The sequence below is a fragment of the Hyperoodon ampullatus genome (assembly GCF_949752795.1).
Source record: "Hyperoodon ampullatus genome assembly, chromosome: 6".
Classification (NCBI taxonomy): domain Eukaryota; kingdom Metazoa; phylum Chordata; class Mammalia; order Artiodactyla; family Ziphiidae; genus Hyperoodon; species Hyperoodon ampullatus.
Genome location: NC_136919.1, coordinates 35,620,338 through 35,637,162, shown reverse-complemented (window position 1 = coordinate 35,637,162; position 16,825 = coordinate 35,620,338). Strand labels below are relative to the sequence as shown.

The following is a 16,825-nucleotide window of genomic DNA, read 5'->3' as shown; positions in this document are numbered from 1 at the left end:
GATCTCTGCCCATTGGTCCTTCCATTTAGCATCTATCAGCCCTTCCGTTAAGAGGAGGATCGTGGGAATGATCCCAGTGAAATGACTGCTTTGGTCATTTCACGCCTTCCAATTAACCGGGAAGGTTTTCTACACTTCTAGGTGGATCAGCTCAACTACCAGTGGCGAAACTCACAAATTAAATGCTCACCGTATCCTGAATTTGCCTTTCATACTGCTGTGCTCATGGTGATTTTAGCAATCTGGTATTCCTTCTTCAACAGGCAGAGGGAAGTATAGCAAGAATCAGCTTTTTCTTTTGATGTTGAGGTCAGGGATGAAACATACCTCATCATCAAAGGGACCCCAGGGCCAGCCTTGTGTCTAACAAGGTCAAGGTTCTCTGCCAGCACAAGTAGACTTCAGTTCTCTCTTGCAACCTTCCTCATCAGTTTTGAACATCAATTATGACTTCATTCTCTGATTTCATGTTCTTTAGATGTAGAACCACCTAGCATAGACTGGTGCAGATCCCCTCCTCCAGTCCAGGTCTCCGAGAAGGAGCATGCTGCCACCTGGGATGAGCCTCAGTTCTCGGACAACTCAGGTGAGAATGCAGAGATCGTGTTGTCAGTATGTTACCGCCGAATTATACTTTATTTTAAAAAGCTTTTAAAAAGGTAAAAGAGAAATGAAAAGCAAATTACATCTAAATAGAATGAATAATTATATAAGGTAATATGTTTTAATGTTAGGATAATTATATATAATTTAACATTATTAATCTTACCTATTCATGGCTTTTCCTTTCATTCAATATTCAGTGGACATTATTAAATGTGTACAAGGTGTTTTCTTTGAAAGTGTTCTAATAAATTCATTGAGTCTCTAAGCTTCCATTGTCCTAAAGACATAAACTATGCATCCTGTTGGTAACTCTAATGCAGTTCTATGTTTTCATACTCAGTTCTTAAACATTTGTCAAAAAAGTTATAAAAATTCATGGGAAAACAGAAAAAAAATGAGCTAATATAGCTGAAGTTCACTTTAAAGCTTTGACCAAAACCCCAAAAACTATAAGAATGCAAGTTAAATAGATTTCTTAATTAAATTTCCAGTATTCACAGAGACTGACCTATTCAAGGAAAATAATTTATTTAGTAAGAATGCCTTAATTTAATAGGTTTTTGAGGCAACAATTTCTGTGTTATAGCATAAAATTATATCTTTTATTTTCTACTAGCGGCCAAATCAGTACAAATAGAATGCCCAGCTGGTTTGTATAAATAGAAAATGGAAATTCAAATCAAATAAAGTGACTGCACACAATAACCCTCAAATTGGATTCCTTCTTTCCCCTTCTTTCCTTTCTAGGGGCTGTGTTGGCCATCACCAGAAGTCATACACCAGGAGACCTTTTCCCTCATGGGGAGACGGTAGTGCGGTACACAGCTACTGACCCCTCAGGCAATAACAGAACATGTGACATCCACATTATCATAAAAGGTATACTCTACATAAGCCTCCAAAAATCTAGTTGAACTTGATATATGTAATCGCTATTGCACTCTATTTTGTGAAAGAAAATAGTCTACGAGCAGTAGATGTTTAAAGTTAGAATACTGACAGATTTTACTGGGATTTCTGATTATTATTCCTTCACTTCATGGTAAATAGAAATATTTTCTTCTGGGGTAGTCTTTAATTAACGACTTATTAACATTTTCTCCAAAGTTGTAAAGTATTGTTGTCATGATCCTATTTTGAATGCTTGAGGAGACAGATTCAGAAAATGTATTTCCTATGTAATGTTATCTGGTTTTCATTTTTCTTAAAGGAATGCCAAAAATAACTCGCAAATCAGAAGTACTTTATCTTTTCATAAAATATGCACAGTTACACATAGGTAATTAATTACCCATAAATACACATAGGTACAGTTTTTTAACTATACCCACCTAGGAATCAAAAAGCAGACTTTGCAACAATCCCACACTAAGGATTTACTGTGAGAGTTTTTCTAGGCGTAGTGGTGGACAGGAGGAATCCTTTTCAAAATTCAGCTTAGACTCCTGGATTTTAATTTGTATTTCTTATACCACTGTATATGAGTAATACAATTTTTTTTTTACACAGGTTCCCCCTGTGAAGTTCCATTTACACCTGTAAATGGGGATTTTATATGTTCTCAAGATAGTGCTGGAGTTAACTGCACATTAAGTTGCTTAGAGGGCTATGATTTCACAGAAGGGTCTACTGACAAGTATTATTGTGCTTATGAAGATGGTATCTGGAAACCACCATATTCCACTGAATGGCCAGACTGTGCTAGTAAGTTCTAATTATTTTCTGGACTCCTTTCACATGTGTGAATATGTATTTGTCTGCCTATGTGTATAAATTTCTAAACATTAAAGGGAAAAATTGCTTTAATATAGGGATTAGGTTTGGTGAGTGGAAAATGATGCTGTGAATTTGAAGTGTTTGCAGATAAGAGAAATGCTTGTCCCTTGACTTAAGTTATTAGCCCCCCAGAGTCTTGCTATTCATCGGATTGCTATAGGATAAGATTCAGTTTATGGCAAAACCATCTTGGCGCTCTCATTTTTATTTACCAGAATTATCCGAAGAGACTTGTCAGCATGTCATTCTTGACTTGTAAACTTCAACTTATAAAGTATAGTCTTATAGTCTTTAGAAGAGCTTATGTTTAAAGTAAGAGCCAATATACGTGATGCAGTGAGAGATCAGTCACATTCTCTTTAGAAGTGATTTAGATTTAGAGCTATTCTGTAATCTTATATATTATTATAAGAATAACCCAATATCTTTGTCTAGTGTAAATAATATTTTCTGGAGTGAATCTTTGATCTAGTACTGTAGATGAAGTTTAAATGCCAATGTCTTAGAAAAAGAGTAAAGCCCACTTACTTGAGCTATTTTTCCCCCAAATTTGGGAAGCAAATAAAAGTGATATCACTCACCTCTACCACAGATTTAGACAGTAGGATTTTAATGGTGATGCTATTAGGAGACATCATCTCTGAATATTCCGAGACATCTTGCTGAGTCTAAATTCTAAGCTTCTGATCCAAGGAAAGATTTATCTTTATGAAATTACACTTTCAAGAAATAGAATTTCACATAGTATTCAGAAATTTTTCAATGTCTAGTGGTTGAAAATATAATATAAACATATAAGTTATAAGTTTACATAAATATAAATTATAATATCTTGGATGCAGCTAGGATTTTTCAAAGATTCCCAGGAATATAATGAGGAGAATTTTTATATCTCTTTTTCTCTTAAATGCTCCTTTTTTTATATGATTCGAAGGTAAAGAATAATATATCAAAGCAAACTTATCACCGGGTAACTGGGTACAGAGCTGCTTGGCTCATGGTTTATTATGATCAGTTAATGCCTGGAAACGTTCCTTAACTGTCATCTTTTGTTTTTATAACAATCCCAAAAATCATGTCAGGATTAAAATACCAAGTTACAGTTATTCCACAGAAAATTAAATCGTTGTTTTGAAAACACTAACCAACTGGAGCTGTTTTTTCCAACATTTTCCAGTAAAACGTTTTGCAAATCATGGGTTCAAGTCCTTTGAGATGCTGTACAAAGCAACTCGTTGTGATGACACGGATCTGTTGAAGAAGTTTTCTGAAGCATTTGAGACCACCCTGGGGAAAATGGTATGTCAGTAGCATTCCTTTGTTGTTTGCCATATTTGAAAGGACGCTCGCTGTTGAGTTTTTTGTAACCTCTCTGGGTCACCTGCAACAAAAATTCTTTGTCCTGATGATTCCCTTCTTCTTTGTGACCCAAACTTGCTCCTCATATTTAGAATTATTCATACGTTTTTGGACTTCTGGAGTGAATTATATGTAAATCTGTGTTAAAGCACTTTGAATTTTTTAAAACACTCCAAGTCAGAAAGGGAAGCTTAGGGTCCATGTGGTTTGAGAGTGTCTGCTTTGTTATTTAAAGTATGACAAAAATGCCATTGTAGACTGTATTTCTTTTATGATGAGGAGATCATTGAACATTTAAAGGATTTTCTTTTTCATGTGTTTTCGTTTAGGACTCTTTCAGTGATTCCAGGAGAGCAAAATGATGTATTTAACTGTATTGAATGTCTTGAAGGCAGGAAATGATGACATATATATATATATATATATATATATATATATTTGTACCCATAACAGAGTTGAGTGGCTTAGATTTTGGATAGATTCTGAAAGTAGATGTAGTAGTAGTAGTAGTAGTAGATTTGATACAGAGCGTGAGAGAAAGAGAGGCATCAAGGAGATGGAGTGTACAGGAGCATAGATACAAGAGTGATTCCACATGGTGATGTAAGTGTGTGAAGGAAGGATCTTTTGTGACTATTTGATCTGTGAAAAAAGATGCAGAATGATCAGCCTGGAGTGTGGATGGGGAGGAGTTGCTGGAGGTTTGAGAAAACAGAACATGGTATAAAATAATTTTCTAGGAGAGCATAAATGAATATTCTAGGGAAATGTAGTAGGCTTGGCAGTAAGCAGCATTGTGTTTTCTCCTAAGCTATAGTTGAGCATGTGGGCGCAAATGTGGAGAAAGCAGAACAATGAATTTAACCAGGGTTAAAGGTTCTCCAGGCAAACAAATTGAGGAGGGTGCATGCACGGGAGTAATTCATGGTGGTAGACCATGGGATCCAAGATGGGTAAATAAGGAAGTGAAGACATCAGGAGCTGAGAGACAGTGAGGAGGTGGGTAGCATCAGTGGATTATAGATTCTGATGAAGTCAAAGAATTATTGGATTCTTGGGAGTAGGAGAAGGTGCAGTTACTGGTAATGACGAGGTCTGAGGGTATGATCATGAGACATACCCTCAAGTGTAGGTCTCATGTATGTCAAGTGACAAAGTAGAGCTGGGGGCTTCCCTGGTGGCACAGTGGCTGAGAATCTGCCTGCTAATGCAGGGGACACGGGTTCGAGCCCTGGTCTGGGAGGATCCCACATGCCGCGGAGCAACTAGGCCTGTGAACCACAACTACTGAGCCTGCGCATCTGGAGCCTGTGCTCCGCAACAAGAGAGGCCACGATAGCGAGAGTCCCGCGCACCGCGATGAAGAGTGGCCCCCGCTTGCCACAACTAGAGATAGCCCTCGCACAGAAATGAAGACCCAACACAGCAAAAATTAATTAATTAATTAATAAACTCCTACCCCCAACATCTTCTTTAAAAAAAAAAAAAAAAAAAGTAGAGCTGGAAGACAGAAGAGGAAGAGGAAGTGAGACTCCAAGGTGATAGAAGGATCAGCTGGGTGGATGCAGTAATCACCGAGGGCTGTAACAGGGACGGTTACCAAGTGCTCTTGGAATGAGAGGGTGACTCAGAGTGGGGGAGGGCTGTAGGTGATGGCCACAAGGAGGGTCAGTGTGTGGTATAGTTGATTGCAGGAGCTTCAAAACTCTGAGGCTTCAAGGAGGTTCATGGGAGCATGATCTGGAAACAGCAATAAAGAGTGAGGAAGACACTTCCTCCATGCCCACCACCTAAGAAAACTAGGAAGTCAGGTTTCATTGAGAGCAAAAATGAAGAGAACATAAAGAGAGGAGGTGAAAAAAATAATAATAATAGGAGATTGGTTGATTACTGACTGTGCGTTTCAGAGGGCATCAAGAAAGGTTTTGAGGACTTGGAGAAGGGTGGGAGATAGGGTCAGAGAAAAGGGATCTAAAGAGCCATTAATAAAATGTTGTAAATCAACTGCACTTCAATTTTAAAACCAAATGGGGTGAAAGTTAAGAGACAAGAGATATCCCAAGAGTCCTGGGTTTCTTGTGGTAAGTGATATAAACTGAAAGAAAAGGCATGAGGCTAATCTTGGTGGTCCACAGGCACTTAGAGGAGGTAGGGGAGGGCATGGAGGAGGGTCAGGAGCCTTTTTAAGGGCAGACAGAGCTCTAGGGCCCTCCCCTCCCCCCTGCTGATGGAGATGTGAAGGCCAGAGGAGCAAAGGGCTTATCCAAGGCACACCCAGATGTGAAGTACATTTTGTCCTCTTCATTTTTTATTTGCAGGTCCCATCATTTTGTAGTGATGCTGATGACATTGACTGCAGACTGGAGGACCTGACCAAAAAATACTGCCTCGAATATAATTATGAGTATGAAAATGGCTTTGCAATTGGTAATGAAATTATTTAGTGTGGGTAGTTGGCAAAACTGATCTGCAGACTAAGAAAATCATTCCAGAAGAGTGGGGAAAACTGGAAAAATGATCTTTCATTCATTTATTCATCAAGTATTTTAGGATGACTGGATAACTTGATACTGTGCTTAATGATCTTTATACATATATTACATTTGGGGTATCAAATAAATTCTTTCAAAATATTAGCCAAAATGCCTCAGGATGATAAGCGCTAAGAAAACTAAGTCACATTATGATTGTAAAATTCAAATATTCATATGAGATCTTAGAAGAGAATAGTAATAACTATAAAGTACTAACAGCAAATTTTATATGGCATTTAACTTAAATTGCAAGAAAGCCATTTATTCAAGTCTAATGTACCTTCAAGTGGAATTCTGATGTTTTCTTCATGTAGAGTCTGAACACTTTTTTCTTGTTTTTTTTTTTTTTGAGATATAATTGACATATAACTTTTATTATAGCTACTCCAAAGTCTGCTGTGTGATTTTTTTTTGGCTGGTCCATCTGGCCATTTAGCTTACTGTCTTCAGATTTCTAGATTTCAGTCGTGTCTCTCAATTAGCAAAATTGTCCTTTCCAGTAATTATTTTTATTTCATTCTTATAAAACTGTCCAGAACTTGCAGAGTAATGTTTTAAAATATAATAGTGATAACAAAATAGTGTTGTGTTTAAAGCACATGAACTCTACAAGCAACTAGTAAGGTCCGAATCCTGGCTTCCCCACCAACTAGGTGTGTGGTCTTGAGCCCAAGTTCTCAAACCTCTCTGTGCCTCCATTTTCTCACCTATAAATTGGGTATATAAGAGTACTGAACTCATAGAGCCATTGTAAGGATTAAATGAGGAAGTACAAGTATAAATAAAGTGCTTAGAAGGTTATTTGAGACAGTATTAATTCACATGACAGCAGACATCCTTTTTGTTTCTGACACTAGTCATGTTTTTCGTGATTCAGCACTGAGTGACGTTGAAAGCTGCTTTAGATTTTTAAATCTAAAAATATTATTTGTGCATATATGTTTATTGCAAAAATTTGAAAAATGCTAAAGAACAAAGAATGATATTGAGATAACTTGCAATTCCAGAAATAACTCTGTTAATATATTAATGGATATGTAACTGTACGTGCATATGTATGCTGACCCATACTATTTTGTAAACGTGAATTTTTAGGTAAGATTTTATTCAGGACATTTTTATGTCATAAATATTATACTTCAATACAATTTTAATATCTACATATTATTTTATGAGTCAGTTTGCCATAATTTATATAAACAATTTCCTATTGGTAGGCTTTAGGTTGTTTTCCAATTTTAACTATTATGTACAGCTTCTCAGTGAACATATTGGACATTAAAGTTTTAGATAGAAAAACACAAGGTGGCATTGGCAGGGGAGCTGGCAGTGGCACACCTAGAATAACAATGCCTCTTCTGTCACACATGACCCAGGTTTCCCTCAACCCCCAGATTGTTGAGGTAGGTTGCAGGGGTGCAGGGATACACACAGAGGGAGTCAGTTGTCATCATGAGGCTTTGAGATGGGTGATGTTTGTCATTCTAGAAGGATCCAGATGGCATGTGGTACAAGTGATCCTAAGAGACAACCCTTCCTCCTTGAGTGTCCTCACAACAGAGTCACAAGATCAGCGTAATAGTTATAACACCTTGGCAAGTCATAATGTATGGAAAATAAAAGGCCAATAAATATATTAAAATTGTTTGATCTTATAATAATCATGTAATTCAAATGAAAACTAAAACGAGATGCCATTTTTGACCTGTCAGATTAACAAATTTGAGTAAGAGTCATAACACCCAGAATTGGCAAGGGTGTCAGGGGAAAAAAATCATATATTGTGTGTAGAGGAGACATTGAAGGGCATTTGACGATATGTATCTAAAGGATTAAAAATGCTCAGACCCAGAAATTCCACTTCTAAGGATATTTCTCAAGATAAAAGTCATGCTAATGTACAAACATGTACCACATTTTATAAATTCTAAGATGTACACTTCTCATTTGGGCATCTCTGAAATTGGGATGTGTCTTCTCATTGATGGTATCTTAAACTTTATGAAATGTGTATGTATAAGGATGTTCTAAAATTTTGAAATAACCTAAAAGTCTGAAGATAGAAACCTGCTTAGTTTGTAGTATAGCTATAGAAGAGAATATTATGAAACCATTTGACACAGAAATATTATATTTTTGAAAAAATTTGAAAAACGATTACCAAATAATATACATATAGTATGATCTCGTTTTGTTAAAAGTGCAGTATGTTTATTTTTATTCTAGCTATATATGTATATGTATGTATGCATAAATGTGTTTGTGTGTGTTTATATATTCATAGAAAAAATTCTTGCCTAAAATATTATGGTCATTATTTCCATGTGATGGAATTATAAGTAATCTTTTATATTTTTCTCTTTGCTAACCTGTTTTTTTTTCTATCAACATAATGGCTACATGACACTTGTGGGACAAATGTTTAAGTGAAAAACAAAAATATTGAGCCCAGTTCTTTTTAATGGCCCAAAACATGAATTAAGCTTAAAAAAAAAAAAACCCTCAAAACCCAACTTACTTAAGTGGACAAGCCTGTATAAATAGAATTTGATGTTTAAAGCACCTAACTAAGCAACAACAGTATGCCTAGACCAATATTAATATCATTTACTATCACTGAGGTTTTAGAATGAGCCAAATATAAGCTAGATAGTTTGCATAAATTAGCTCAATTATTCCACAGACAAACCTATGAGGTAAGCACAATTGTCTCAGTTTAGACACAAAGAAACTGAGATTCAGAGAGATGAAAGGAGCTTGCCTAAGATTGTGCAGCCGTACAACATATATGAGAAGCCACAGTCTGAATCCATGTGGTTGATCACAGTGATATGGAGGGCATCTAAAGAATCACGTGTAGCCATGCTGCCTCCAGCATAGTTTCCTAACTACGTAATCATTTAACTTACATGCTGCCCTCAGAAACTACCCCCACCTTTGAAATATAATGCAGATATGCAGATATTTGAACAATCTTCACAAAAGGAAATCTGTTTACATGCATTAAGTTTATAGCGCTGTTATAAAAAAGCAAGAATGGAGCAAACCCTGAAGGGAAATAGGAATTGATTAAAATCTGTACCTCCTCCCATTTCCTCTAAAGTTAAGGTAGTTTATTATTAGGTCAAGGATAGAATGTTTTAAATGCCTGTATAGCTCTACAGAGACTTTGCTTTATACTTTTAATGGAATTCATTGGTAGTCTAAACTTAATATGAAGCGCCTAAAGCTACAATATGATATTACAGATGAGACCTTGTGTATGGTATATTATGGGCAATTTAAGCAATGATCAAGGACAGTTTGATTTGTGGCCTAACATTAGAACCTAAACGCTGATAAAGATGCAACTGTAACATCTTTTGTCTCTCTTCCCCAACTGTCCAGGACCTGTCGGCTGGGGTGCAGCTAACAGGTTGGATTACTCTTATGATGACTTCCTGGACACTGTGCGAGAAACACCCACGGGCGCTGGCAAAGCCAGATCTTCACGGATTAAAAGAAGTGCCCCATTATCTGACCACAAAATTAAGTTAATTTTTAACATCACAGGTAAGGATAGACTATCTATTTGAAAAGGTTAACATAGTGGGAAATTCTTGGTTGGAGACCTGTTTTTCAAATTTTCTATTTGTTATCATTATTAGGAAATGACCCTGGAACTGAAAATTAGGGCAAGCACAATCAACCAAGTTTTGTCATTTTTTTCTTAATATCACAGATGTATTTTATAGTTCCCATAGCAACAAGCCCCCTGCTTTGTGCTCATCTTGACATGATGAACTACGGTGTGTTTTTAAAAAGTGAGAGTTTGCAGGAATTTAATATGTAATCATGAAGAACTCCACAAAAGGGTGATGTAGATCCAGCGTAGGAGAGAAAGATTAAAACAAATCGTGGTGTTCTTAATATTCTCCAGGTACTAGTTGCTCAGTAAGTGGTGTTTAAGTTTCAGTTTATTTTTCCTGGAAGATTTTTAATATGCTATTTCTCTTTGGTAAAAACTCAGTACAAATGGCTTCCTGCAACACCACGTGTGTGTGTTATGTTTTCTCTTGTTTCGTTTTTATCTCAGCTAGTGTGCCCTTACCCGATGAAAGAAATGATACCCTTGAATTGGAAAATCAGCAACGACTCATTAAGACGTTGGAAACTATCACAAATCGACTGAAAAGGACCCTTACTAAGGAGCCCATGTATTCCTTTCATCTTGCATCTGAAATGCTTGTAGCTGACAGCAATTCCTTAGAAACCGAAAAGGCTTTCCTCTTCTGCAGACCAGGCTCCATGCTGAGAGGGCGTATGTGTGGTAAGACTTCTCCCTGTAATCAAAAATATTTGGTGCCGGGCTTCCCTGGTGGCGCAGTGGTTGAGAGTCCGCCTGCCGATGCAGGGGACGCGGGTTCGTGCCCCGGTCTGGGAGAATCCCACGTGCCGCGGAGCGGCTGGGCCCGTGAGCCATGGCTGCTGAGCCTGGGCGTCCGGAGCCTGTGCTCTGTAACGGGAGTGGCCACAACAGTGAGAGGCCCGCGTACCACCAAAAAAAAAAAAAAAAAAAAAAAAAAAAAAAAAAAAAAAAAAAAATATTTGGTGCCTACTGGGTCAAATGACATGGATAGAGTCATTTTACAACTCTAAAGGGATATTGTGATGAAACCTACATTTTCTTATTGTTACATGCTTAGTGTCTCAAAAGTCTAGATAACCACTATTGGTCATGACAAGAAAATTATTTTAGGTGAGCGACTCAAATCTAAGTTTTATTTTTAGATCTTTAGACCTCACAGCTTTCAGCAGCAACTCCAATAACAGAAACTCATACTTTCTGACCGCTCGTGTGCTGGCTGAGCGCGTCTCATGTGTTTAATCCTGTTTAGCTACTGTATGAAGTACCATTCTTTTTTTTTTGTGATACGCGGGCCTCTCACTGCTGTGGCCTCTCCCGTTGCGGAGCACAGGCTCTGGACGCGCAGGCTCAGCAGCCATGGCTCACGGGCCCAGCCACTCCGCGGCATGTGGGATCTTCCCGGACTGGGGCACAAACCCGTGTCCCTTGCATCAGCAAGCGGACTCTAAACCACTGCGCCACCAGGGAAGCCCCGAGGTACCATTCTTATTAAGTACATTTTATAAATGAGAAGACTGAAGCCAGGGAGGCTAAGAACTTACCCAGTAAGTCTTACCATTTAAGACAGTAAGTGGTATAGCCGAGATTCCCACCCAGGCAGCCAACATGAAATTCACATAGCATAAAGTGAACCATTTTAAAGTGTACAATTCAGGGACTTCCCTGGTAGCACAGTGGTTAAGAATCCGCTTGCCAATGCAGGGGACACGGGTTCGATCCCTGGTCTGGGAAGATCCCACATGCCACAGATCAACTAAGCCCATGCGCCACAACTACTGAGCCTGTGCTCTAGAGCCCGCAAGCCACCACTACTGAACCCACGTGCCACAACTACTGAAGCCTGCGCACCTAGAGCCCGTGCTCCGCAACAAGAGAAGCCACCGCATTGAGAAGCCCGTGCACCGCAGAGAAGAGTAGCCCCCGCTCACCACAACTAGAGGAAGCCCGTGCACAGCAACGAAGACCCCACAAAGCCAAAAATAAATAAATAAATTTATTTTAAAAAGTATACAATTCAGTGGTATTTAGTACAATCGCAATGTCATTCAACTGTCACCTCTATCACAATTCCAGAACATTTTCATCACCCCGAAAGGAGACCCCAGACCCATTAAACTTCCATTCCCCATTCTCCCTCCCCCGAGTCCCTTAGCTTTTACCCCTATTTTAGACTGTCACAGTCTGGATCAGTTCCAGGCTCTTTCCCTAATAAGTCATCATTTTTTTTTTTTGCGGTACACGGGCCTCTCACTGCTGTGGCCTCTCCCGTTGCGGAGCACAGGCTCCGGATGCGCAGGCTCAGCGGCCATGGCTCACGGGCCCAGCCGCTCCGCGGCATGTGGGATCCTCCTGGACTGGGGCACAAACCCGTGTCCCCTGCATCGGCAGGCAGACTCTCAACCACTGCGCCACCAGGGAAGCCCCTAATTCATCATTTATAGATGGCAGGATCTCCTCTGACCAAACTCTGTACACTCCATGGAACCAACTGACATGAGTCTTCTGTTAACCTCTCTGTAGGTTGGGGCTCTTGTGTCCTGGTCGGAAAACCTTCCTCAACAGTTCTTATTGCTATTCCCAGAGCTCAGTGGAGTTTTTCACAGTGTGATAAACCAGCCCGTCAAAAGCACAGTAACGTTGTCTTTCTGAGCCTCCTCTTGTTTCTTTCTCAACCTGTGAGTGAAAATCAGGAATTGCCTTGGCCAGCATTTTGCATTTCTCAGTGTGGTCTTCAGACTACCTGTGTCAGCTATACCCTGAAGTGCTTTCAAAATGCAGCTTGATTAAGGCCCCATCCCCAAACGGATGCATCTGACCCCTTGGGGTTTGGGCATTGGAATCTGAAATTTAATAAGTTGCCAGGTAATTCTTACATACCTTAACACCTCAGAATCACCCAAGTGATTCTTTCAAGTGTCGTCTCTATAAAAATACTAACTTTGATAGCAGCCTTTCAGTGAATTTAACATCCCACTTTGGTCTCAGAAATTCTGCACTCCAGGCCTCCAAATAGTAAGCCAAATCTTCAAGGAAGGAAGGTTCTAAAATTGGCCTGTTTCCTTGGAGCCTTTGGGTCTGAGGATGCCTCAGACTTGCCTTCAGTGGGCAGTAATTCCTGCAATCAGAGACAAGGGTCGACTTAACTCACTTGTTTTAGGCTCATCACCTTTGCCTGTTTTTATTTCTAGAAATAATGCTATAATGGACACTCAATTTCATAAGGGAAACCATTCAGAAGAACAGCTATGAAATCATTTTTAATATCTCAAAGCCCCAAATTAACCTAAATATTTATTGCTTTATCCTCTTCTTCCATGAACTGTGTGTTTCCAGAATAATCTGGTTTATTAGAACTTTAACCCACACTTCAAAGCCCTCATCATATAAACACTAAGCTTGGTCAACAAGAATTTGCATTTTCTCAAAAAAAAAAAAAAAGAATCTACTCTTGGTTTAGAGGAATACATTTCTGGAAGGTTTATCATGTGAGTAAGCCTCTGGCAGTAAAATTTAACCCATAAACAATAGTATCTGGAAGCAGGCTTTATTACTCTCATGCCTTAGGGAAAAAGCACATTCCATACTATATTCAGTGTTTCCTGCTTGTTTTCTCTTCAGTCAATTGCCCTTTGGGAACCTACTATTCTCTGGAGAATTCTGGCTGTGAAAGCTGCTTGATGGGCTCCTATCAAGATGAAGAAGGGCAACTTGAGTGCAAACCCTGTCCAACTGGAACTCACACTGAATATCTCCATTCAAGAAGTAGCTCGGAATGTAAAGGTAGGGGCTTAGTGCTCATTTTGGCCAGAAGCCTAAATTTTGTTTCCAGTTATAAAATCTCAATGGCAAATAGGATGAAATACAAGCATTACCAAAAGCAATTTCATTAATTGATTTTTTTCTTTCTTTCAATTGCAAACTGTTACCTGAATGTTTCCCTCACTTTAGAGAAGTCCATTTATCTTTCCTTTTGCAATCGTCCATTGCTCTAAGTCAGACTCCACTGTCAGGAACTCTAATCCACATTCATCAATGAACCTGGGTGTTTTCGTGAATCTCACTTTAATTGGTGGAAAGGACTTTCATGGCTCTTAGCAAGCATTAGGCTGCTTTTTGTTAGAATAATATTTGATAGGATGAGATTCACTCTCCATTTACTTGGAAATGAATAACTACAGGCCCATATGCACCTATGCTTGCTACTAAAATATCCAGTCCTTTCAAAATATCGTTACTGTTATTCTCAATGAACATTCCTGATGGAAACATTTCCTTTCACATTTAAAGTTACAGTGAGACACACCTAAAAGAAGGAATTGCAAAATTGTTCCTCCTTGCCTATTGTTGCCAATGCAGGTGTGGGTACTTCATGACACATGTAAACTTGAGAGCAGTGCTAGGTGATTGCAAATGCACTAAAAATGTTAGCGGCACTGAAAATGAGAGTCATCGGAGGAGGAGGGCAGAAGGAAAGGACAGTGCACTGGGAATTGGGGAATCTGGCCCTACGCCCGCTCTACTACAAAACCATTGCTATGAGCTTGGGAAAGTTCCTTAATTAACCTCTCTGGGCCTGATGCTAAGACTACTTTTACTTCCTCTCTGCCAACCCTCAAATGAAATGGTGTCTGTAGGCAGGAGGAGGTAAGAGGGCCAGTTCTTACTTAGAGTGAAAAAAGGTGCCAGCATAGTCATGAGACTCTGGCTCAGTCGGGGGTTTTGTTTCAGTCACTCAAGAGAACAGTGTACAAGCTGAGAACTTGTACAAAAACAAGCTTCCCCGTGACAGCTTGATCTTACGAGAGTGCCTTTCTGAGGTGCAGATTTCTAACTTCACCCAAAAACTGTTTGTCGACATTTTCTATGTGTCAAACACCAAACACCGTGCTAGGTCATAATACAAGTAACTGGAAATGAGCCTAAGACTTAGTATACAGAAGTATGGGGAGTCTAAAATATGACATGTATGCTTGGAGTTCTTCGTGACCCTCATTCTATCCTAAATAAATTAAAATGTGGAAAATCCTATTGTACACAGTGCTAATTTTGTACAGCTGATGTCATCGTTATTAACCATGTTACATTTTTCGTTTTAGCTCAGTGTAAACAAGGCACCTACTCGTCAAATGGGCTTGAGACCTGCGAATCTTGTCCACTGGGCAGCTATCAGCCAGCATTTGGTTCCCGGGGATGCCTCATATGTCCAGAAAATACTTCAACTGTGAAGAGAGGAGCCGTGGACATTTCTGCTTGTGGAGGTTAAGTCTTAGACATCGCTTTTTTTTTTTTCAAGCCTCCTAGGTTCTACCCATGGAGGAGTGGAATCTTTTTAGCAAAACCATACGTCTGCTGCATGCAAAGAATGTAAATAACTGTCTCTTCATAGAGAGTTTCCTTCTAGTCGGCCAGTCAATACTTAAGTGTAAACACCCATAATATAAACACCGTGCTGGTACCGTTAGGAGCACACAAGAAGCACAGGACTTGGTCCAGCCCTCAACATTTGTAACCATGTGGCCACATGATATGATAGAAATACATCTCAACTAGGAACTTAGATTCCTCGGGTATAAAATGAGGTCTTATCTAATGTTCCTTGAAACTCTAAAAATACAACCTCTGAATTGTAATGTTCATTCCCTACAGTTTGAAGATCTTCATGAGTGATTATCCACTCTGGCTGCATACTAGAATCATTGCACATTACATCAGTATTTTAAAAATACTGAACCCAGTTCCCTGCCCCCCCCCCCAAAGCTATTCTGATTTAAGTTTTCTGGTTTTCTTCTGAAGTTCCCCCAGCTGATTCTAAAGTATGACTATTTTTGATTCTCAAATGTCACCATGGAGGTTTGTTAAAACAGATTGGTGGGCCCCAGCCCAGAGTTTTTAATTCAGCAGGTCAGGTGTGGGGCCTGAGAATTTGCATTTCTAACTAGTTCTCAAGTGATGCTGATTCTGTTTGGTCAGGGACCACATATTGAGAACCACTGGTTTAAATAGAAATATAAAGATTAGAGTTCTATTTTTCAAATAGTTTCTAACATCCCTACCAAGTCCAGTTTTCCAGCAGTGAAAAAACTGGAAGCCATAAACAAAAGTAAAAGATGAAAACTTAGAATGACAGTGAAACTAGGTCTGACAGGCAAGGTCAGCCTATTGCCAGAAACTCCCATAAACTGCGATGACTTTGCAAGTTCAGTGGAACTTGCAAAAAATAAAAAGTTGTTGGCCTCCCTCTGCTACCTCACTGGGAACAGAACAAGCATGCCTGGCTAAAGATGACTTTTAAAAAATGGTGAGTCCTCCCCATTCTTTATACCCTTACTGAAAAACCTAAGGTCTATGGCAATCTGAAAGTTTAAACTCTTCCTTACTGAGTGAGTGATGTTTTTAAGAAGCCAGTCTGCTGGTTCCCCATTCCCTCAAGCTACACACACACACATCCCATCCTCACTGTACCCCAATCATATATACATCTGCATCCAGTTAGAGGCTGAGAGTCCTAGAAAACAAATGCTTAGGATGTTTGAGTGTAGTGGTAGGGAGGGGATGGGGCGTGCCCAGCATTGCATCCTGGGAGTCGTAATCCTCATAAGTGCTACAGGAAATACATACTGTGAGTTATAGGTTTTATATGCTCCATTGGTTTGACTCTCAGAATTTCACAGTAGATGAAAGCCTCTTAGACCTGAGGAATTGGGAGAGCAGAGTTCATCAACCTGATGTTTCACTGATTTGAAGAGAATTTAACTAGGACCTATTTGAAACTCATAAACCATGTGTGTTGTGTAATACCAGCTGTGGATTTTTTTTTTTTAATTAAAAGTCAAACAAAACCTCACATTATGGTTGAAAGAGATCTGCCAAAGACTCTATTATTTTGTCAGTATACAAGCTAACTATGGAAGAAAGTCTGCAG

The 16,825-nt window shown here is 39.1% G+C and overlaps 1 protein-coding gene across 1 annotated transcript in view; it reads left to right on the top strand.

The window, feature by feature from the left end:
• The window catches only part of SVEP1 (sushi, von Willebrand factor type A, EGF and pentraxin domain containing 1), a gene marked incomplete at both ends in the record, with an annotated part of 184,442 nt that overhangs the window by 89,325 nt on the left and 78,292 nt on the right, over positions 1-16,825 (top strand). The window contains 9 exons of the mRNA XM_079707036.1: positions 479-586; positions 1,354-1,485; positions 2,116-2,310; positions 3,560-3,681; positions 6,060-6,168; positions 9,663-9,827; positions 10,351-10,584; positions 13,522-13,683; positions 15,000-15,161. Of these exons, the coding sequence (XP_079563162.1) occupies positions 479-586; positions 1,354-1,485; positions 2,116-2,310; positions 3,560-3,681; positions 6,060-6,168; positions 9,663-9,827; positions 10,351-10,584; positions 13,522-13,683; positions 15,000-15,161 (1,389 nt within the window). The remainder of the gene's footprint in view (positions 1-478; positions 587-1,353; positions 1,486-2,115; positions 2,311-3,559; positions 3,682-6,059; positions 6,169-9,662; positions 9,828-10,350; positions 10,585-13,521; positions 13,684-14,999; positions 15,162-16,825) is intronic.